Raw genomic sequence first — 24602 nt, forward strand, 5'->3', positions numbered from 1 at the left:
ACTTTTTCTTCTATCAGACGCCGTGTCTCTGATTTGATATCAAGCTCCTTGATCCATTTTGAGTTAACTTTTGTGCATGGCGAGAGAAAGGGATTCAGTTTCATTTTGTTGCATATGGGTTTCCAGTTTTCCCAGCACCATTTGTTGAAGATGCTATCCTTCCTCCATTGCACGCTTTTAGCCCCTTTATCAAATATAAGATAGTTGTAGTTTTGTGGATTGGTTACTGTGTCCTCTATTCTGTACCATTGGTCCACCCGCCTGTTTTGGTACCAGTACCATGCTGTTTTTGTTACTATTGCTCTGTAGTATAGTTTAAAGTCTGGTATCGCTATACCGCCTGAATCACACTTCCTGCTTAGAGTTATTTTTGCTATTTCTACAAGAAATGCCGTTGGGATTTTGATTGGCATTGCATTAAACCTAGAGAACTTTTGGTAATATCGCCATTTTGATGATGTTAGTTCTGCCTATCCATGAACAGGGGTATATTTTTCCATCTTCTAAGATCTTCTTCTATTTCTCTCTTTAGGGTTCTGTAGTTTTCATTGTATAAGTCTTTCACCTCTTTTGTTAGGTTGATTCCCAAGTATTTTATTATTTTTGAGGATATTGTGAATGGAGTGGTTGTCCTCATTTCCATTTCAGAGGATTTGTCGCTGATATACAGGAATGCCTTTGATTTATGCGTGTTGATTTTATATCCTGCCACTTTGCTGAATTCATTTATTAGCTCTAATAGTTTCTTTGTAGACCCTTTTGGGTCTGCTAGGTATAGAATCATGTCATCTGCAAATAGTGATAATTTAAGTTCTTCTTTTCCTATTTTTATGCCTTTAATTTCTTTCGTCTAATTGCTCTGGCCAGTGTTTTGAGAACTATGTTGAACAGAAGTGGTGAGAGAGGGCATCCCTGTCTTGTTCCAGATTTTAGAGGGAATGCCTTCAATTTTTCTCTGTTCAAAAGGATGCTAGCCTGAGGCTTAGCATAGATAGCTTTTACAATATTGAGGTATGTTCCTGTTATCCCTAGTTTTTCTAGAGTTTTGAACATAAAGGGATGCTGTACTTTGTTGAATGCTTTTTCTGCATCTATCAAGATGATCATATGGTTCTTATCTTTAAGTCTATTGATGTGGTGAATAACATTTATTGATTTCCATATATTGAACCAGCCTTGCATCCCAGGCATGAATCCTACTTGATCATGGTGCACAATTTTTTGGATATGTTTTTGTATCCGATTCGCCAGAATTTTATTGAGGATTTTTGCATCTAGATTCATTAGAGATATTGGTCTGCAGTTTTCTTTCTTTGAAGTATCTTTGTCTGGTTTAGGAATCAGGGTGATGTTGGCCTCGTAGAATGAATTTGGAAGTTCTCCCTCTTTTTCTATTTCCTGGAATAGCTTGAAAAGTATTGGTATTTGTTCTTCTTTAAAGGTTTTGTAAAACTCTGCTGTATACCCATCTGGTCCTGGGCTTTTCTTAGTTGGTAGTCTTTTGATGGCTTCTTCTATTTCCTCAATTGATATTGGTCTGTTTAGGTTGTCTATATCCTCCTGACTCAATCTGGGTAGATCATATGTGTAGTCCATTCTTTTTGTGTGTATTACCTTGGCAGAACCCCTGAGTGGATTTCTCTAAAACGGACATCTGTTCCTGGCCACCCTAGTCCCTGCCCCTCTCCCTGCAGAGTGTTCTTTCTTCTCTCCTACAAAATTATAAATTATTTCAGGCAGACAAAAGATCAACACTAGTCAATCTGCCTTTCAGGTTAAGAAATAAAACTTCACAAAAAGTTGGGGATGCTGGGTGCCTCCCCCTAATTGGAAAAACCTGTTTTAGCCACATCAATGTTTATAGCAGCACAATTCATAATAGCTAAACTGTGGAGCCAACCTAGATGCCCTTCAGTGGAAATGGATAAAAAAATGTGGCATATATACACAATGGAATTTTACTCAGCATTAAAAGAGAATAAAATCATGGCATTTAGAGGTAAATGGATGGTGTTGGAGAAGACAATGCTAAGTGAAGTTAGCCAATCCCCCCAAAACAAATGTTTTCTCTGATATAAGGAGGCTGACTCATAGTGGGGTAGGGAGGGGGAGCATGGGAGGATTAGATGAATTCTAGATAGGGCAGAGGGGTGGGAGGGAAAGGGAGGGGGCAGGGGATTAGCTAGGATGGTGGAATGTGATGGATATCATTATCCAAAATACATATATGAAGACTTGAATTGGGTGTCAACATACTCAGAGATATGAAAAATTGTGATATATATATATATGTGTAATAAGAATTGTAATGCAAAAAAACCAAACAAAGTACATGTATAAAGGCATGAATTGGCATGAACATACTGTATATACAAAGATATGAAAAACTATACTCTATATGTGTAATAAGAATTGTGATACATTCTGCTGTTCTGTATTTACAAAAATAAAATCAATAAAACTAAAAAAAAATGATAATGTGTTCAAAAACAAAAACAACAACAACAAAAACCCCTAAAATCCTGACCAGCACCGGAATCCCAGGGAATGGAGAGGCGGCTGAGGTAGGAGACCTGGACCCTGGCAGATTTGAGGCCAGCCTGAGCAATATAGCGAGACCCTGTGTCATGATAAAAAAGTAAAATGGCTGAGGATGCCGCTCAGTCTCCAGAAAACAAAATCTGACCGGGCCACCTTCCTGCCTGAAACCCCTGGGCGGCTTCTCCTGCCAGCCGGGAAAGCAGGGTACCAAGGCCACAGCATCCGGAGCATGAGAACCTCCTGAGGTGCTGTGCCTGGGCACCTCCCTGCACGGACATGGCTCTCCTGGCCCCCAGTGCTGTGCGCTCTGGCCAGGGCCAAGGGCGCCGGCCTGTGGCAGCGGAAGGGCGGGGAGGCTTGGAGGCTTGGTCCCACGGGCGCGGAGGCTCCTTGAGGCCGTCCAGACGTATTTATACCTGAGGCCAGGGAGGGAGAGGGCAGGAGCCTGGCCAGGGCAGACACCGGCGACTTGGGGACCCCACACCCAGCCCAGCAGCAACCACTGGCCCGGCTGGATCCTGGAGCTCGCCGAGGTGAAGGACGAGGGAGGGAAGCCCCGGGTGGTGTGCGGGTGGGAAAGGCGGGTGAAGCCCCCTCCTCCCTGCAGGCCACACCGCAAGCTCCCAGGCTCCCCATCTCCAGGCCTTCCAGCCTTCCACCTTGCAGCGTGCCTGGCTGCCTCCGCCTAGGAGGGTCCCTTCTGGTGCTCCAGGGAGGTTATGGAGGAACAAATGGACGGCAGTGAGCACACGCAGGCGTGCTGCCCGAGGCGGGGCTGGACCTCCGCATGGGGAGAAAGCACCTCTGAGCCAGTGTGTGCCCTGCAGATGGGACGGCCACAGGCTCTGAGTGCCCCCCCCCCCCCCGCCGCCCCGCTCGGGGCGCCCACCTTTGGAGCTGGCTTTGGGAGATGAGTTCTGGTCTTCTCCCGGCCCTACGTGCGCCCCTCCGAAGCCTGACCTAGTCTCCTTCTCTGGGCACGTTATCCTCTGTCACTTGCTGCCTCTGTAAGGATGATTGGCACCCAGAGAACCAGGCAGAACAGTTGCCTCTCAATGTTGGGTTTCTTCCTGCCCCCGGGGAGCCCCATTTTCAGATCTCTCTCTCTCCACCCCAGAATCTGGGAAACCAGAGAAGGAGACTAGGGAGGAGAGTGAAGAGGGAGAGAACCGAACCCCTGGTACAGCAGGAGCCCTGCAGGGAGCCCGTGGGACAGGCGGCAGGCAGCTGGTTTTGGCTTCTTTTGATGGCTCAGAGAAGAATCTGACCAGACTTCTCTCCCAGTTTTTGGTGTTCTGGTGACCTTTGGCAAGTCCTGGCATGTGGAGGTATCTCTCCAACCTGTGCTTCCATTTTCAAGCAGCTTTCCCGGGTTGGGTATCTGTCTTTTTGTGTCCAAATTTATTCTTTCTTTTATCTTATTATCATTATTATTTTGGGGGAGAGGGGATAGAACCCAGGGCCTTGCATGTGCTGAGCAAGCACTCTGCCACTGAGCTATATCCAGGGCACTCACCACAAACTTTTTTTTTTGGTACTGGGGATTCAATCCAGGAGTGCTTTACTACTGAGCTACATCCTTAACCCTTTTTATTTTTTATTTTGAGGTAGGATTTTACTAACTTTCCCAAGCTGACCTTGAACTTGAATCCTGCTGCAGCCCCAAGTTGCTTGGATTACAGATCAATACCATCTCACCCATTCCCAGCCCTTTTCATATTTTGAAACAAACTAAATTAGTCAGGCTGGGCTCAAACTCAATCCTGCCCTTTCTCCTGAGCAGCTGGGATTATAAGCTCCTGCCACTGCACCTGGCTCTAAATTTGTTTTTCCTCCAAAGATACTAATCACTGGACTGGGCTCACCCTCATCCTGTATGTACTCATCTTAACTTTTCATTAGTAAAGATCTGATTTTCAAATACGGTCAAATAGTATAAGAAACCAGGTATTAAGGATTAAATTGAATTCAACCTGCTACACTTGCACAGGGTGGTTGATCACCGTAATATGCTTTTTCTTGGTACTTAGGATCGAACCCAGGGGTGTTTTACCATGGAGCTATATCCCTGGACCCTTTTACTTTATTTTTCACTTTGAGACAAAGTCTCATTAAATTATCCAGGCAAGCTTGAATTTATAATCCTCCTGCCTCAGCCTCCTGAATCCCGAGGATCACAAGCGTGTGCCATGTGCCTGGCTACACTCTACTACACTTTCAAATCCTGTAATCCAAGATTCCCACCTGTGAATTCTTATTAGAATGTTATTCTAAGAATTCTCTCTCATTATTTCCAAGTCAGTGGTCCTTGAGCTCACTGCAGCTGCCACAGCTGGGGAACTGCGAGGAAGGCAAAGGTCTCAAAATCCCCTTGGGTCTGCGGGATCTGGCCCTGTAGGTGACATACACGCCAACATTGGGGACCACCAAAACAGGTGCTCCAGGGAGTCAAGGGGTGGTGGCAGCCTGATTCCTAGCAGTGACCATCATTTTAGCTTTACACACTGCTATGGTTAAGCACAGAGAGGGCTGCGCCTCTAAAGAATCTGCCACGTGTAATGAAGATGCCGTCAGTGCGGAGGAATGTGACCTTTCCAGCTGCTCCAGCTGTCAGCGGCAGGCTGTCCTACTTCAGCCTTTTAGGGTAAAGTTCAAGACACATCTGCCTCACCAGCCGTGACACACACAAAGCCGTAGATCACTGTCCATGTTTTGGAATTCCTCGCTAGTCTGACACGGATGAGGACAAGAGGGGGTAAAATGATAAAGCAAATCCTCAGGATGCTGGCCACGCACAGGGCCTCTCCCTGCTGGAACAGGGAACTGCGCAGGTTTTGTTCCAAGAGACACAGCGCCACCTGGGCCTTTTTTGGGCAGCCGGAAGAACTGGGTGAAAGGTCTTGATCACTGAGGTCACAATATTTCTAGAATCTGTGCTAGTTTTTGTGAAGTTACATATCTTAAAAAGCATAGAGTTGGGCCAGGTAGCTGTGCCTGTAGTCCCTGCTACTGAGAAGGCTGAAGCAGGAGGATCACTTGAGTTGAAGGCCAGCCAGGGCAACATGGTGAGATCCTGTCTCTTAAGAAATAAACCAAGAGGATGGGGGAAGGACATGAAGGAATGGAGGAACTTTAGATAGGGCAAAGGGGAGGGAGGGAAAGGGAGGGGGCATGGGGGTAGGAAAGATGGTGGAATGAGATGGACATCATTACCCTAAGTACAAGTATGAAGACACAGATGTGTCTTTGTGAACAACCAGACATGAAAAACTGTGCTGTATTTGTGTATTATGAATTGAAGTACATTCTGCTGTCATGTATGACAAATTAGAGTAAATAAATACATAAAAAGAGAAAGAAAGAAAGAAGAAAGAAACCAAGCCAGGCATGGTGGTGCACACCTGTAATCCCAGCAGCTCAGGAGGCTAAGGCAGGAGGATCAAGAGTTCAAAGCCAGCCATAGCAACTTAGGGAGGCACTAAGCAATTTAGCAAGACCCTGTCTCAAAATAAAATATAAAAAAGGGCTGAGGATGTGGCTTAGGGGTTAAGCACCCCTGGATTCAGTCCCTGAATCAATCAATCAGTACGTACATACATACATACATACATACATACATACCTCTCCTAGGTGGTAGCAGATGCGGAGCCTTTGGTGTCATCTCCCATGCGACTCCCACTTCAGTGAATAGCTGAGGTCCCGCCACTTTTTCGAGTTGTCAGCCTCCTTGAGGTGACACACTCCATTGTGCTGCAGCTGTGTTAAGCTGAGCAGGTGTGGCGCTGAACTCCAGGGCCCAGCCAGCAAACACTGGTGCGTGCACACGGCAGGCCTGCTTCTCCCATCAGGACAGGAGAGTCCCAAGTTCTTGATGCCTTGGGTCAGGCTAGAATATTTTTTCTCAGATCTGGTAAGCTTGCTGGAAGAGGTCACTGTGGCTCTTAACATTGCCTTTTTGGATGTAGAGCCCGGGGGTTGGGGTGGGGGGGAATGAGAGGCAGCTCTGCAGGAATTCCAGTTACCCACGATGCTGGCTGCTGTTGAAGATACCCAGGCAGCTCCAGGACAGACCTCAAGATGGTGGTGGAGGTCAACGTGGTCCTCCTCAAGACTGTGACACTGTGTTCCTATAGAGCTCTGGGAGCACCCATATTTGCAGACTTCTGGCCATCACACCACCACCCCACCCCACCCCACACAGGATGGTTTCATGGATAGAGAAGACCAGAGTTCAAGGGAGCTGCCCAAAGACACAGTCAGTAACAGAGTAGGGCCAGACCTGGGGTGTTCTGAGTTTCAGTCCAATGCTGTTTAACTGAGGTTCCCTGAGGGTGCCGGGGGTCAGGCTCATGGCCTGTGTTTAAATGTAGCATAGTACGTGGTACAAGGGGAAGACCTTACCCGTTGCCCCTTGAGAGCAGCTTTAGGTGACTTCTCTGGAAACCAAGATGTTGAGCGAGACCTTGGATTCTTCTCAGTTTGATTTCTACAGTAGGCTTTAGTTGGTCATATCAGGATCTTATCAAAGTTGAGGAACAATAGTATAAAGCTGGCCCTATTTATTCAGTAGCATTGAGAATTGAACACAGGGTCACTCTACCACTGAGCTACATCCCCAGTCCTTTTAAGATATTTTCACAGGGTCTTGCTAAGATGCTGAGGGTGACCTTGAACTTGCAATCCTTTGCTTTAGCTTCCTGAGGAGGGATTGGCAAGGATGGCCATTTTGCTTCATGTTAAAACTGTGCCCTCTTGGAGGATGGGAAGGTGCTGAGCAGCTCTGGAATTTCCAGGGGAAGGAATGCTTCGGAAGGCCTCCAGACAGCCAGGTGGTCTCAGGGGCTCCTCTTGGTGTACACACAGACCTGGCCAGATGGAGTTGCTGGCTGCCTGCACAAGCTCCTTCTGGAGGTTCCTCAAGTATCACGTGGCTCTAGGCGTGGCAAGTGGGCATGGAGGCAGCAGCACACAAATCTCCCACGTGCAACACAGCTCTTTTCTTGGGATTGTTACTAGATAGTAACGTAGAAAAGCAGCAGCATGTTCTGGGTCATCTGGATGGCTTCCTGATCACCAGCTTAAGTTGCGAACTGAGCTTGAGGGCACCAGGTAAGTTGGCCCTTCCTTCTTAGGAGGCATGAGAGGACCAACATGTAACTCAAGGTCAATGGCATCACCACGCACCCTGCAAACAGTAGGGGCTTTCCAGCTCAGCAGACGCAGTTCAAATCCACAAAAACCTGTCCAGAAGCAAGGCTAGGGAAAATTCCTATTTACCCTATAGGGTGGGGCAATCAGAAACAGTGCACAGGGACCTCAGAACACAGTGAGAACCTGGCAGAAACTGTCCCCAAACCCAGCTTCCTCAGAATCCTGAAGTTAACTTTGTAAGTCTGGGAGTGTCAAGAAGGATGGCAAAAAAAAAAGTGACAGTCTACCAAGATGTTTACACCAAAAAGATTATCCTTGAAAAATGAAGAAATGAAGACACTCCCAGACAAACCACCACGAAGGGAATCCCCCCAAGCACACTTCTCTCCCCAACTCAAGGAATCCTGTAGGCTCAAACCAAGAGACACTAGATAGGACCTGGACTCCACCTGAGAAACAAGGGGCACCCACTAAGGTAATGAATTGCAACTTTTTTTTCCACTTCTATTTAAAAGGCAACTTTATAGAGCAATTACCCATCTATTGATGGGCACACAACCTATGCCATCTATATGACAGAGCAGCACAAATGACCCAGGGGGGAAATAGCTGAACTTTCCTATATGATTGGAGTCAAGCTGGTATTCCTCTGAACTAGAGTTGTAAATTAATGTTAATTCCCGGGGGGACCACTAAGAACTACAGAAACAGAGTAAAAGAGACAAGAGACATTAATATTACAGTGTAAACTTCCTAGCCCTGAGGAGTTTGGAACAGAGGGGTCTGGGGCAGTAGCTGTTCCTGCTGTGTGGCCTAGTAACACACAACAGACACAAGGACTCAGATGATGATCAAGTTATGCTGCACACTGTCCCCTGGGATAAAATACAGGTTCAGATTCACAGAAAAGTGCTCTTCAGGGGAGCTTGGAAGGCCCTGGGACAAGATGATATGGAGGAGTCCAAGCCCCAGGAAGGCTGTCCCCAGGCAGAGGGAAGAGCAAGTGCCGAGGTTGCAGGGCCAAGAGCCCCCTACTTCAGGGAAGGAGCCACACCAGTTTCTGGGCCAGTCAGGGCAACAGATGGGAATGCATTGGGCAAGATCATGTCTGGCTTTAAAAGAAGGGAAGTGTGGATATGGCACAATTATTTGTGAAGAGTTCTAAAAAATAGCAACACAGTTTGTTGGAGACCATGGCTTTGGCTTCGGGGTAACCGTGTGGAGGGGATGCAAGTGGATGGAATACAAATCACATCACCCAGGACTGGCCCTTGGGATCTCTGTGTGGGGTGGGCGTGGGGGTGCTGGGGCTGGGCAGGGGACTCAAGGCAGGAACTGAAGGAGGCTCCCAAGGTGTTAGCTTGAAATATAGTATTTAACTGAAAATATTTTAAGCACAAGGCTGGCAGTTCCAAAAATTGCTTTAGAAGCTTAGATGACACAGTAACTTACAGGGACAGGGTGAATTTGATCATTAAAAAAAAAAGTTAAAAGACAGGATCTGGCTAAATTTCTTAGGGCCATGCTAAGTTGCTGAGGCTGGCCTGGAACTTGTGATCCTCCTGCCTCAGTCTCCTGAGTTGTTGGGATTACAGGCATGTACCACTGTGCCTGGCTATTGCTCCTGTTTCCAGTTGTGTATCTTAAATAATCACTTAACATATAAGACAGTTTCCTCATGTGGAAGTAGGTGTTACCTACTTTACAGGGTCAATGATTGGTGAAGCAAACCAGGACATGAACATGGGATTTGCACTAGTGGTGCCTGCTGTCATGACTTGGGGCCTCCCAAACCTAGCAAGGTGTTTGGCACATGTAAGCAATTCAAATGTCTCATGGTAGGGTCACTTCTGGGCCCACAGTGGCATCTCCAAGGCTCAATGTAAGCCCCACAGGGCTACGGAGCTCTGCTGTGTTGATATCACTTCAAACAGCCCCTGGCACATTGTAGGTGCTCAGGAACCAACCAAAAAGCAGGTGGACCACCCCATGCAAAGGACTGACACTGTGCTCCCTGCAGCCAGGAGGTCCAGTGCTTCAAGGTTCACTTCATGAAAACAGAACTAATGTCTAGTTTCATATTTGTACAACCTTCTAGTACAAGATTCTGTGAGAGTTTTCTTTACACAGAAATAACTTTTTAGATGCAAAGGCTGATAGGATGAACTGGATCCACATTTAATGTGGACCCATATATTTTGAACCAACATTTTTAGTTCTAAGATTAAACCCCATTAATTACTGTCCAAATTAATACTTCAAAAGTATATATTTGGTGGAGGTCTTCTAAGGCTTGAATTTCATCCAAGGATGTTAAATGACATAAAAACCTTAAAGATTCAAAAGAATAAATAGCATGCTCTAAAACTACAGTTTTTCATTAAAAATCAGTTGTAAGCCAGGAGTGGTGGCATGTGCCTGAAATTCCACCAACTCAGGAGGCTGAGAGACTGGAGGACTGCAAGTTCAAGGCCAGTCTCAGCAGTTTGGAGAGGCCCTATATCAAACCCTCAAAATAAAAACAAACTAGGAATATAGTTTAGTGCTAAAGCACTCCTGAGTTCAATTCCCAGTTTAAAAAAAAAATAAAATCAATTGCAAAGCAAAAGTATATAGAGTCAATGGTAGCATTTGCTGATGCTAGAAAACAACCCTGAGAAATTTTAACTGGGAAGAAGTCTTAATTTAAAAACCACAGCTCAACTCCAGGTTTGACTTAAAAGACCAGGTGAGGGCTACCCCAGCCTCAGCACTCACCCTCACACCTGGACCTGAGTGAGGCTACGAAGTACCAGGATAAGATGCTGGAAACATCCACATCCTCTAAACTGCCAAACACTGTGGACAAAGCAAATCTAAAGTGTCTCTTTTATTTACTTTTAGGTGGTGCTGAGGATTGAACCCAGTACCTCACATGTGATAGGAAAGTGCTCTGCCACTGAGTTATAGCCCTATAGCCCTAGCCCTATTTTGTATTTTATTTAGGGACCAGGTCTTGCTGAGTTGCTGAGGCTGGCTTTGAACTCGTGATTCTCCTGCCTCAGCCTCCTAAGATGCTGGGATACAGGTGTGTGCCACCACACCTAGCCTTAAGATGCTTCTTAATGAATTTTCTTCAACTCACACACAGAAAAGGTGACAAGAACATTCTGCCGGGGAATTCCATGGCCCTCCCTCCCTGCTCTCAGCATCAAGTCACAGTTCAGGGCTCAGAGCTAAAGGGGACAAGAGTCATTACTAGGGAACTACCTCTGCCCTCAAAGCCTCTCAGTTCTGGTCAGCAATCCATCCCATCACTGTCTGGGCAATGACAGTGCCCTGTGGAGAGAAGGTACCTGGGAAAGTTATGGGCCATGTCTTCCACTCATTCCTGGGATCCCTCAGAGTCCTCCTGAACAGCAGGAAAGAAACTCAGGTTTTCCTTCAAAAGTCACATTATGTAGCACAAAGAATTAAGGTTTGCAGCTATTTATTTACAAGTATACATTTAACACAATGAAATAAACACTGATATATTGAAGCCTCCTAGTTAATAGTAGTGTAACAATATGTATCATTTGGATGATTACATTATTTTAAACAACAAACTACACTGAAAAATTAATGCCGATAAAATTCTTGGTCATAATATTATTAAGAAATACAATATATAAATTGAAAATATGATTGCTTAAAATTTGAACATGGAAGTGAACTCATTTGGACAGAGTCAGAGTTTAACATAATCTGAGGGTCGGGGGGAGGGCTCTGACCCAAATGATATCTTTCAGGTTAACAGAAGAAAAAAGAAGCATAGTTTATCTTAAAGGATAACGGGCAGTTGGCTTCTTCAGGTAGAATATATTCCCAGTGTCCTCAGGTTTGCAGCAGTTATTACATCACTGAGCACGAAGACTTTCCTTGTGAAGCTGCCCCATCAATTTTTTCTGCCTCCAAAATTATCCTTCTAAAAACATCAACGGCAGTCTGAAAAGGAAGAAAACCAGTTAGAAAGCTAGTTTTCAAGTAGACAGTTTCACTGTGGACAGGATGAGGAAAGAGCTCCCACTACCATGGCTGCAGGAGGGGGCTGGAGGGCTTAAAGAAGTCCCAGGACTTTGGGGCCTCCTCATTTGGACTCCCATTCTGTGCCATCCCATATCTTCTTCAGGGTCCTCTGGACCTTCAGGGCCCCTCTTCACTGCTGGCTCTAATCTCCCTTGTAGACCTTGCTTTCTTTCCCTGCAGCTTTCTGTTCCCGAATCCCTGACTCCAGGAAGAGAGGTGCTTTTCTTGTCCTCTCTGTCCCTTCAGCCCCTCTCTCCCTACACCTTCCAGCCAGCTTCGACTGACACCTGCAAACCCCAAATTGCCTGCCTCCCTGCAGTCCTCCTGGTTACCACCTATATATCACATCTGCCTCCTGACTCCTTCCAGCCCCACTGTCTCCTCTCCTCTAATGACTGTCATCTCTACCCCAGCGTCAAGAACCTCATGGTCCTTCATGAGAAGGCATGCCAGCTTGAGTGGGAAACCCTCTTTCACTGAAGAACTAGGCAAATTGCCAATCCCTTCCTTTAAATGCACTGTGATGATGAAAAATATGCTGTTCTCAAAGTCCCACAGGTGGGCCCCAGCCCAGGTGTCGTCATCACCAGCAGCACCCTCCTCCGTTACCCACCACACCATCTTCCTAGTCCATTTTCTCTTCAATTCCCAGATTCTCAATCCACAGGAACCTGATGTGCTGATCTACATTTTTCCTGTCCTGCAGCCGATTCTTATTCTCATTTTCCTTCTGGGCCAGCTTAGATTCCACAGTTCACCCTTGTGGTCACTGAACTTCATCACCCTTCTCTCCAAGTGTCCACCTGCACAGTGCTGCAGGCACAGCCCAGAGGAGCACACAAAATGGCTGCTCACTGTACACCCACAAGCAGGAACTTGGGGGACTCTTGGTGCTACCCAGCAACCCAACCATAGCCCCCCACCCCCATCACTCCCAGAAGCAGGCTCTAGGTCTGGCCCTCTCCAGACTCCCCCGCTCTCAGCTTCGCCTGATAACCTGCTTGACATTTCACTGGCAACATAAGCTCCATTCATAAGAGGACTCTGCATCTTCCATACACCAAATGGACCCACCCACGTACTCCGCCTTCCAGCCTGTTGGTATGAATGATGTACTTGTGTTCCTGACTGATCTCAAGCAGGAGCAGGGACCATCCTTCTCATTTAATCAAGGTCACTGGCTTAGGATCACACCTCACTATCAGAAAACATTGTGTACAGGAAAAAAGATGAGATTTGGGTTAGATTTAAATTTAGTCCTAGTTCTCCTATCATACAGAGAGAGCTTGGGGGAACTTATTTAACTTCTTTAGACCTTAATTTTCTCATTTCTAAAATTAGATGATTCAACTACATAAAGACAGAGCTGATACCCAATAAATGTTGAATTCAATTTTTAAAATGTAGCCATCTCTCATTTACTAATCTCAACTTTTGTTACATAAATTCTTACTATCTGTATTCCAGAACAGAACAGATTCAGATAAATTGCGTGCTATATGGAACCTGGAAACCAATTACAGATTTAATATCCTCCAGGTTTGAACACAGGAATGAAAGATTTAATGATCAAAGGATACCTGGATTGATAAAAACTTACCGAACACAAAAACATTGTACTCAACAGTATGGAGAATATAAAGGTGAGTGAGACTTTTGGATCTCAGAATGAATTAGGGGTAAGAGAGAAGAAACGACTCTAAATTTTAGGTGGATGAATCAGGAAGGGGCCAGTGAGAAGGTGAGCCTTGAGGGCTAGGAATTTCATCATGGGGGAAGAAGAGGAACATGACAAGAAGGATGCCAGCTGACTGCTGGCCTCATTGACCGGCCACCAGCCACTCTTGCTGGATTGCAGTGTCCTCAGAAAATGAAAACCATATATTTATCTTGCTGGAAGATCAAATTAGATCATATACAGAAAGCACTTTATAAACTAGGCAACACCACGCAAATGTATGAAGACAGGAGACAAAGGACATTTTGGGCCACAGACAAGACTGAGCAAAGTACCCACTGTGTTTAAGGGAACAAGAAGCATGGAGTGACCAAGAAGCACAGGGACATGTGAGACCCTGTGAGAGAAGTACAGAACCGAGCACTGGGGCATGAGGGCTGCTCCACACACAATGCCAGGAACTGGCACTTTGCAAGCAGAGATGGCACCATCGGTTTGCAGGTTTAAAAAGTTCAGGGCAGCAAAGAGAAGTGGTGAGAAAATTGAGGGCGGGAGACGAGCTTGGACACTAAAATATGCACTCAAGAACAGGAGTCTGAACTAAAGTCACAGAAGAAAAAGGAAAAGGCAAATATGTGGAGCCAGAGAGAACAGGCTGACATCCTTCCTAGGACATGCTGCAGGGCCGAAACTGATAATAAAATGGCTCCTAATAATTTCTGTGTTAAAAATAATAAATACATGACTCACTTTATTCTATAGAAAAGAGGGAGGGAAGAGTTACAAAATTAGTGATTTAGTTCTGTCTCATTTCTATACTAACAATAAGAACAAAATTAATATGTTCACAAAAGGTAGTATTTCCTTTACTATTCTGCTGACCCTACAAATATTATAGGTCCTACCAGAAGTAGAGTACCCACTGAACTTATAAAAACAACATTACTATCTTTCTAAACCCAAACAAAGAAAGCTTAGTTATTAGAAATGGTGAAAAGTGCTATGCATGTCCCTATAATCCTAGTTATTCAGGAGACTGAGGAAGGAGGATTACAAGTTCAAGGCCAGCCTGGGCAACTTTGAGAGGCCCTGTCTTAAAAAAGAAAAAAAGAGCTGGGGATGTAGCTCAGTGGTAGAAATCCCCCAGATTCAATCCCCAGGATAACCCCCCACCACACACACACCAAAATAACAATAAAGAAAAATAGATGGCTGAAGACTAAAGTTTAAGTGGGCTTGATAAAGACAGGGGTCAAAATGCCTGTGACTGAGAAGGTATGCAAAATGAGTTTTAGAAACTACATACCTGATTTTCCTTAGCAGAAGATTCCAAAAAAGCTGCATTCCAAGATTCTGCCAAAGCTTTCCCTTCTTCATAACTGATCACCCTACAGGAAAAAGAACGTTCCAATTCTTTGATCTTTATTGGATAAAACACCTCATTACAAAACAGGCTCCACTTTGATCGATTTTCTTGTGAGGCAGAACCATACCCTGCTAGACACCACCAAGAAGAAACAGAAGAGCACTGATTATGCCTGGGTTGGGGAATATAAAGGACCTTGCCTTATGGGGTTACCCACTCTCCAGCAAGCTCTGGGTTCAGAGAACATGACTACATTTCCCAGTATTCCAATATCTGTAACAACTGCCTACTTCATAGCAGGGATGTGAGGGCTTGCAGTTCACTTGTGCTGAGCAAAGGTTGCACAGGGCTCCTCCACCCTGCTACTGGGCTCCCTGGGTATGTGGACCCTGCTTCCCAGTTCATCACTGCAATCCCAGCCTCAGTACTCAAAGTATTTGGTGAAAACAATGGATGCTACTTTTGTCACAGCAGATAATCTCTGGAGAGTTTTCTACACAGTTTGCTGCCTATTCTAGAGAAATGTGGTGGTATTTACATTGTAGTTTTGCTTCTGCTGTGCATGACTGCAACACTGCTAAACAGAGAGAAACACTACAGCTAAAAAGACTATCAAACAATACTTAAAACTGGCAGCTCAGTGACTAAATCAACTTGGACTTGATCTTATAAATCAACAAATGATTTAAAAGGCGACATACCTTTCCATATGCAGGTCTTTCTTATTTCCCACCAACATAATTGGTATTCTATTTATAACAACAACAACAACAAAAAAAATAAAAGCCAACAAAACACAAATTAGTGACAGATTTTATTACTCAGATGATGCTATTATAATAAGTTCATGTAAACAAAAAAGATAAAATAGTGCTACTTACTGTACTTTCCCCACCATATCCAACAATTTGCCATGGATAACTTTAATCACTTCAAAACTATAAGACAAAAAGTATGAAATCAGACATCTACTTTAATGTTTTCAAATGTAAACTGTTTACAGTGGAAGAAAAATACCAACTAATTGTTTTAACATAGAATTATTTTCCCTACCAATCCTTTCCCACATGTATTTGACACTCTTTTTTTTTTTTTTTTTGTAGTTATGGGAATACCCAAACAGGTGAGACATTAAATGGGCAAGTTTAACAAGAGGCCGAGAAACACAAACTTTAACCTCAACTCATTTAGTAAAGAACAAAGTATTTAAATAAAAACTTGTAGTGCTTTTGCAAGCTGTTGTGTCTTGCACTCAGCCCTGACACCTCCTTTTGCTTACTAAGCATAGTCACTCTTTCTGTGAGAGCAATCTCTTTATTCAATGTGCTGATGGTTTTAGACTGTAGTTGGGTCTCAATCACACATCTCTTGGACCCAACTATGCATTTTTATAATGTCACAATGATAACTTAAAATCTGCCATTGAGATTATTTATGCCACTGACTGCTGGCAAATGACCACAAACCATTCTTACCCTCCCCCAGAAAGCCCGTCATCAGCATTAGCCAGCACACTACAATCAACCTTCACAGCTGTCCAGAATCAGAGTCTGACTTCTTACCCCTTTCATCACCCTGGCCCAGCTCCGAGCCTCCCCTATTGCAGCCTGCATTACCTACTGCTGCCCCTTCCCTCCAGCCTCTGCTCAGCACAGCAGCCAGAGGGATCTGCAGCAGCAGCCTTTAATGGGCACCCACCTCAACTTGGCAAGGCCCTCCCACCACTGACCTATACCTCCTTCTACCCCCACCTAACTCCATCCACCTCCATCCTGAGGTGACGCCACCTCTTTCTACCTACATCCATCATGCCATTCCTCTAGCACTGCCAGAGCCTCCAGTCGCCTTCCTAACACTTGGAATGCTCTTTCGGTTGAGATTCCCTCACTTCTTTCCAACTCTCCATTCAAGTGTCACTTAGAACTTTTCTGCTCACCCTACATGAATTCACAAATTCCCTTCATACTTCTCATGCCCTTGCTGCTTTCTGTCTCTTGAATAGAAACAATCTCCAAGAGGGCAGGGATTTTGCTTTGTTCACTGCTGTCTTTAGCTTTGGAACAAGTACGCCTGCTGAATGCATTCCACACTATGCTATTTTAACCTATGCACACTGTTACTTGGGTAAAAACCTAAAATAAACTTAATTGCCTTCCCACCACCACAGGTCAACAATGGATAGGATGTCCCAAGCACTGCAGGCTGCATTACAGAACCCTGGTTCCCCTAGAATGTGCTGTGTTTGCCTGAATCTAAAATGCACAAGTTCTTGGAAGATGGTGGTCAGTCACATGAGAGGCAGTTGAAAGGACTGGGACTGATGGTAGGTGGTGTGAGGCTGGTTCCTCAGCTGCCCTGCTCCGGGAGCTATACCCTGTGCACTCTCCTAGAGGGCAGGACCTGGTGACTTGATTCTAATGAACAGAACATGATAAAAGTAATAAGAAGCCACTTTTAAGTTTAGGTTATTGGAAACTGTGGCTTTTGCCTTGCTGAACATTCTCTGTCACTTCCTGTGTCCTGATAGAAAGTACCACCTGGTAAAGAACTGAAGGCAATCTCTGGCCAGCAAAAAACTGAGAACTCATTCCAACTCTCAAGGAACTGAAACCCAACAATGGCCACACCAATGACCTTGAAAACACCCTCCCCTAGCCAATCATCTGCATGGGACAAAGTCCTAGCAGACTCTAGCCCCTGACTCTGCAGCAGAGAACTGAACTAAGCTCCATCAATGTTCCAGATCCACAGAAACAATGAGGTAAGTTGTGTGTTGTTTTAAGCTGCAATATTTTTGGATAATTTATTATGCATCATCATACAGACATTCTTTTAAAGGCAAGTAATCTCTATTTTTGCCTTCAAACATTGCCAATTTGTTATGTGAAAAAAACAAAACAGCACTTTTTTTTTTTTTAAAGAGAGAGTGAGGGGGGGGAGAGAGAGAGAGAGAGAGAATTTTTAATATTTATTTTTTAGTTCTCGGCGGACACAACATCTTTGTTGGTATGTGGTGCTGAGGATCGAACCTGGGCTGCATGCATGCGAGGCGAGCGCGCTACCGCTTGAGCCACATCCCCAGCCCCAGCACTGTTTCTCTATAGGTCTTAAAAGACCATGTTAGGGCTGATGAGGGAACACTGTAGCAGACGAAATTCAGAGCCTGTCTACAAGATGAGACAAGACAAAAAGATATCCTGGAATGGACCGATTGTGCACAACAAGCCAACAACTCCCCAATCCATTCCAAGAGTCCCTTGGATTCCCCTTAACCTTGAAGCAGAACTTGACTGAAAGCTTAACAGACATGTTAGACCCTCTCAGCCAACCCCTACTTAAATGACTAAAAGGCTGACAACAGGTCAGATGGTTGAAGTCAGCAGATTTTAAATTAGGATGTTATCAATTTATAGGTTTTTGAAAAGTTGCATTAAAAAAAATGACATAATGCCTTGCACAAGAGAAAAGAATCAGTAATATCATTCTGAGAAACACTGTCAGTGCACCACAGCTGCCTCTAGCTAAAAAACATGATAAAAGATCCACCTGTTTATGCCAGTTAAATTCATCATAAAGTCACAATTTATACAATAAACTCTTAAAATGAGTATAGTTTTTTGTTTCTCTAAAAACTAAAAGTCAAATACTGTGGACCAATTTACTAAAGATACTGTTCCTTGTTCCTTAGTGGGGGCAGTGGTACATGCCTGGAATCCCAGCTACTCAGGAGGCTGAAGTGGGAGGATCACAAGTTCAAGGCCAGCCTCTCAGCAACTTAGCGAGACCCTGTCTCAAAAGAAAATAAAAAGGGCTGGAGGTGTAGTTCCGTGGTAACCACACACCCCGCCCCCCCCCCAACAACACACACAAAGGAAAGAGAGACAAAACACTACTCCTTAAGAAGGCAAGAAGGTGCACCAAAATTACTGCAAAAAAAAAAAAAAAAAACCTAGGGGAAGAAAAATGTACAAATCTGTAAATAGTCCAGAATTAGACTGTTTCACAAGTATCTCATTCTTAAGAAACTGGAGATCAAAGTTGTCACATTCTGTGCAAGTGATATAAGAAAGGGAGACACAGAACATAAACGAGTAAGCTCAGACTCATAGGCAATGATTCCAGAAAATTAATGTCCGAACATGTATTTATGCTTTAAAAGAAAATACTATAGAGATTCATGATCTCCTTTATTGATTTTTTTCCCCATTAACCACTTTTGCGAATGTGGAATTAGAAACTGAACCCAGAGGTGCTCTACCACTGAGCTATACCCCAGTTATTTTTATTTTTTTGAGACAGGGTCACTAAGTTGCTCAGGCTGGCCTTCACATGAACTTGCAATTCTCCTGCTACTTTTTAGCCTCAGCTTCAGGAGTAGCTAGGATTCCAGGTGTGTGCCACCACTCCTGGGCCATTAACCAAAGTTTTTTTTTTTTTTTTTTTGGTGGTTGGGTACTAGTGATGGAAACCAGGAGTGTTTAAAAACGGAGCCACATCTCCAGCCCATTTTATTTTTTATGTTGAGACAAGGTCTTGCCAAGTTGCTGGGGTTGGTCCTCCTGCCTCAACCTCCTGAGTCCCTGGAACTACAGGTGTGCACTGTCATGCCCTGCTAACCAATGTTTGTTAAGTATGTATCCTGAATGCCTCAGACAGGAGTTGTTTGTTTAAACAGACCTAATTCATAATTTACAAAGGTGACTCATCCAACATTATCAAAGGGGATAAATGAAAACCCAAACATTCCATTTTTCAAATCTGGGTTCTTTTCTGTTTCTAGGATTAATTAATTAATTAATTTTTGGTGTGTGTGTGTGTGTGTGTGTGTGTGTGTGTGTGGAGTGTGCCAGGGATTGAACCCAGGGGCACTTAACCACTGAGCCACATCCCCAGTATATATATATTTTTAATTTTGAGATAGGGTCTCACTAAGTTCCCAAGGCTGGTTTTGAACTTGCAACCTTTCTGCCTCAGCCTCTGGAGTGGCTGGGATTACAGGTGTGTGCCACCACACCTGGCTCTATTTGTAGAAATTATAAAATGGAACGTATTCTTCCTTTATATTTGGTCAGAAGAAACAATTCTTTAGGGACTTTATGATAAAAAGGTATAACTTGATAGTTCTGTTTTATTTCACAAAATAATGAACAATGATTATAATTCAGGTAGAGGCTGAATTCAACAAAAAGACAATAGTTCTGATTAACAAAGTTTTATACAGATTTCTTTAAAAAAAATTAAACAAACAGCACTCCTCCCTTATTTTCTCATGTTTGAGATGTACTGAGAATCCTCATTAAACCAGGATGAAAAGCATCACTCAAACAGAACACTCCTACTTCACAAGAAAAAACATGGTCAGAACTTGCAAAGGTACCACTGCGATGACATGGGACACTTTTTTCTCTGCTTTGCATTAGGTCATAATATACAAAGTCCTTAGTGAGCAAGTTTTCATATTTTTAAATCTAGTTCAATAAATTTTCCCCAGTGACAAATACGGAATTTCCAACTTCAATGTCATCTATTCTATGGACACCAAAAAAGGAGGTTAAAAAAAAAAAGAAAAAAAAGTAATAAACACATTAAGAACATTTTTTATTCACTATTTTAACTCCTCAGAGTGATAATTTATAAAGTAACAAATATTATTTTTTAAAAAATTATATTTACAAACAATGAAAAAAACCTGAATAGTGTTTTCCCAAGTAAATCAGAGAAATAATGGAAAACTCACAATCAAATCTGATCTTGCAACATTCATCAAATTATTGGTATATTGTTTTGGTCAAGGCATTATATGTCAGGTATATAAATTGAAAATTGTAGAATATATTCTTTTTTTAAAAAAATATTTATTTTTTAGTTTTCGGCGGACACAACATCTTTATTTGTATGTGGTGCTGAGGATCGAACCCAGGCCGCACGCATGCCAGGCGAGCTCACTACCGCTTGAGCCACATCCCCAGCCCTGTAGAATATATTCAACAAATGAAGCCTGGACTGAGTTTTGTGTGTAATAAATAAGTTCTAAAAACACATAACACAAATTAGAAAAATATTTGTTAGTATGAAAAAAAGAATGAACGTTTCACTATTTAAGGTATTCTTCCAAGTCAAAAAGTAAATTAACTGGTACCAAATTAAAAAGAAGGCAGTGATTTTATGTATAAAATCTAATCCTTGTTTAGTGACCAAAAAAAATAAAACATACAGGTAGAAAAGTGTCCTTCTACTATTGAACAAGGAATCTTATATAACCACTTACTGTTTTCAAATAGTAAGAAACATGGGAAAATGTATATGGTAAATAAAAATATGAAACCATGAAAAATAAAGTATAAAACAGCATCCAGAGAGCAAATATAAACAAGAGAACAATCTACACAGAATAAAACAAAGACCAGAAAGAAACACTCCAAGATGCTAATAATATCTATGTTTGGGTGGCCTCCCCACTTTCTATTTCTCACATTTCGCCAGTTCTCTTTAACACATAGTTCTAATCCTTGGTTTTGTCTCACTTGTAGGCTTTCTCAGGGACTGCCAGTGCGGGGTCTATTCACAAGAGTGGCCACAATATCCAAACAGTTTATAGTTAAATCTTAACACCTCAAAGTATGTTTCCCTGCCATGGAGAAAAATGTTAAGTAACACATTCCTAGAGAAAAGGAGACTACAATTTTCACTGGCAGGATAGTGTACAGCGATGAGGAGCCTAGACACTGTCCAATATGGCAGCTGTCAGCCACATGTGGCTACTGAGCACCCGAAACGTAACTAGTGTAATTGAGGAAATGAATTTTTAATTGTAGCCATTTAAATAGCCACATGCAGCAAGCACACTACAGACTTCCGTCACTGCTGGAAGTTCTACTGGACTGTGCTGGACTTGACTGTGGCATTGTAGACGTGGATATGAATCACAACACCGTCACATACCGTCAATGCCCCACTGAGCAAGTTACTTTACCTCTCTATCAATCTACCTCTTGTCAATTCCACCTTCTACTGAAGGTAGAAAACAAAACATTTCTGATCAAAGATTGTTTACGGTAGCAAATAATATATTATTAAGGCAGACTGCATAGCAAACTCCCTCCCACTGACAATGACATTTCCATTAAGTCGAAGAAGACAAGCTATTCCTAATGCCCAGGGGTCTGCTTCTACATAACCATCTCCATTCTGTTCAGAGTCACTAGTGACAATACTTGCCAGCTTTGGTAATGGGAGATAGCAAAATAAATACATGGCTAGAGGAACCAAAAATCCACCTTAGCAACAAAAACAGTGGCTTCATTTTTATATAGATGAGGCTTTATTACATAAAACCTTATTTTGCAAATTCAAAGAATAAAGTATTCACCAAACTCAGCTGCCCAAATTGTATTGGAAAATCTATTCCAGATCAATATGGTGAAAACACAAAATGTAAAACCAATTCACAAATCTCCCATACCTTTTCTTTTTTCTTTCTGGTATTGAAGGTTGAGCCCAAAAGTGCTTAATCACTGAGCAACATTCCCAGTCTGTTATTATTTTTTATTCTGAGACAGGGTCTTGCAAAGCAAGCTTATGCTCGCTTTGAACTTGTGATCCCTCTGCCTCAGTCTCCTAAGTCATTGGGATTACAGATGTATGCCACTATGCCCAGCTGTAGTTCCCATTTTAATTAGCAGAAAAACTCAAGTCATGTTCCATCACTATCTAGGCAGCCTAAAGTAAGAAAAAAAAAAAAAAGATTTTATTCTATTAACATAACAGAATTTGTATGGGTGACACTAATTTTCCCCTAATAACCTGACCGCTTTAGGAGGGGAAAAAAAAAAAAAACCCACTAAAATACATTTTGTATAATAATCAAGTCTAATTGTTACTACTACTAATTTAGCATCATCCTTTAAAAGGATTTGTGCTATCTATGTGTAACAAATAAACTGAAGCCTTACCTTTTGATTGATGTAACAGAATACACAAGAATATAACCATTAATATCTATGGAGTATGTCTGAGGAAAAATGGAATATTCATCCTGTGAAAGAAAAAATAATTAAAGTCTTCATAGACCATAACAAACACACATTTACCCAAAGTTTTTCATATACTACAGAAATCAAAGAAAATCAAAGAAAAACAAATAAACACAAAATGTATTATTATCCTAGAAATGTAGTTTTCATACTGAAGATTTAAAAACGGTTTAGAGGTGATAATGTGCTTAATGAAGACATTCATCTTAGACCTCATAGGAAATTATAATGCCTACTAGTTATACCTATCTGTATTTTCTTAAACTGTCAAATTATGGCTTGTCCTATTCTCTGCATATAAGTCAAGTGGCCTGGGCATCACTTTATGGGTTGTTTGAAAGCTGCTGCCACCATTTGAGGGAGAAAGAGAGTAAAGAAATATTAGAACTAATCAGTGTATTCAAGACCTTTGAGGACCAAAAGAATTATTTCTGAACAACTTTAGGAGTTAAATACGAAGGTACACACTATGCAATAACATCTCTAGTCTTATGAAGCAGTTTCACAAAATTTTGCTTTAGATACTAAATTGTTAAAGTATATAAAAAGTTCTAATATCAACATAGATTTCATCACCAGGAGTCACTGGTACAAACATTTCATTCTCAGTTGAATGTAACTGTCAACATACCACATACCCCAAGCACCCAAACACTATCAGAGAAAACTCACCCCACCATCAGATCAAGCAGTGTCTGCTGACTTTGCAAACCCAGAGTATGGTCACAACTACTGTTCATGGCCCAGAATCATGGGTATGGTGGCACACATCTGTAATCCCAGCTACATGTGAGGCTCCCAAGTTCAAGGTTAGCCTGGGCAACTTAGGGAGACTATCTCAAAACAAATGCTAAAAAGGGCTGGGGATGTAGTTCAGTGGTAGAGCACTCGCCTAGCATGTGGGAGGCCCTGGGTTCAATCTCCAGTACCACCAAAAAATAAATAAATAAACAAATGGGTTTTGTTTTAAACTTCTTTGATATTAAAAAAATAGCCATTAATCATAAAATAGCTTTTCTACTTCATAGAACTTACTATATATGCAAAATTAAACAACTGCTTTCACTTATCAGTACAACTTTCATTAAACCAGTATTGAAGATTGAACCTACCATTGAGCTAAACCCCAGCCTTTTTTTGTGTGTGTACTGGGGACTGAACCCTGGAACACTTAACCACTGAGCCATGTCCCCAGCCCTTTTTTGTATTTTATTTAGAGACAAGGTCTCATTGAGTTGCTTAGGGCCTTGCTAAGTTGCTGAAGCTAGCTTTGAACTCGCAGTCCTCATGCCTCAGCCTCCTGAACCACTGGTATTACAAGAGTGCACCATGGCGCCTGGCCTCCCAGCCATTTTTAATTTTTACTTCGAGACAGGGCCTCATTAAATTGCCCAGGCTATCCTGAATTTGCAATCCTGCTTCAACCTCCAGAGTAGCTGGGATTACGGGGTTGTGCCACTATGCCCAGCTCAATATTGACATTTCAAATCAGTAAGAATAAAAATGTATAGGAACAAGTACAGAGCAGTCTTGGGATGGTTGGTTATGTCAGATCTGTGATATGCACTTTGGCAAAAATGTAGTTGAGAGGAATCAAGTATTTAAAGATGAAAATTTAGAGTAAATGCAAAGCAGGTGGGAGAAATTTTAAAAAATCAATTAAATAAATGAAAAAATCAATAAATTTCAATGTAAAAATGTTCTTCATGGCTGAAATCTCAAACAAAAGCCATAAACAAAAGACAAACTGAGGGGCTGGGGATATAACTTAGTGGTAGAGCCCTGC

At 42.7% G+C, this 24602-nt stretch overlaps 1 protein-coding gene across 3 annotated transcripts in view; it reads right to left on the reverse strand.

The window, feature by feature from the left end:
- Positions 1-11144: 11144 nt before the first annotated feature.
- Positions 11145-24602, reverse strand: part of RHEB (Ras homolog, mTORC1 binding) — a 46577-nt gene continuing 33119 nt past the window's right edge. For all 3 annotated transcript variants that reach the window (XM_081282960.1, XM_081282959.1, XM_081282961.1), the window contains 5 exons: positions 22736-22818; positions 15665-15721; positions 15485-15532; positions 14724-14805; positions 11145-11658 (listed from right to left, as the gene is read on the reverse strand). In XM_081282960.1, coding sequence (XP_081139086.1) covers positions 11566-11658; positions 14724-14805; positions 15485-15532; positions 15665-15721; positions 22736-22818 — 363 coding nt within the window. In that variant the 3' untranslated portion in view covers positions 11145-11565. The remainder of the gene's footprint in view (positions 11659-14723; positions 14806-15484; positions 15533-15664; positions 15722-22735; positions 22819-24602) is intronic.

Source organism: Spermophilus citellus, assembly GCF_964194105.1.
Source record: "Spermophilus citellus genome assembly, chromosome: 3".
In the NCBI taxonomy this organism is placed as follows: Eukaryota; Metazoa; Chordata; class Mammalia; order Rodentia; family Sciuridae; genus Spermophilus; species Spermophilus citellus.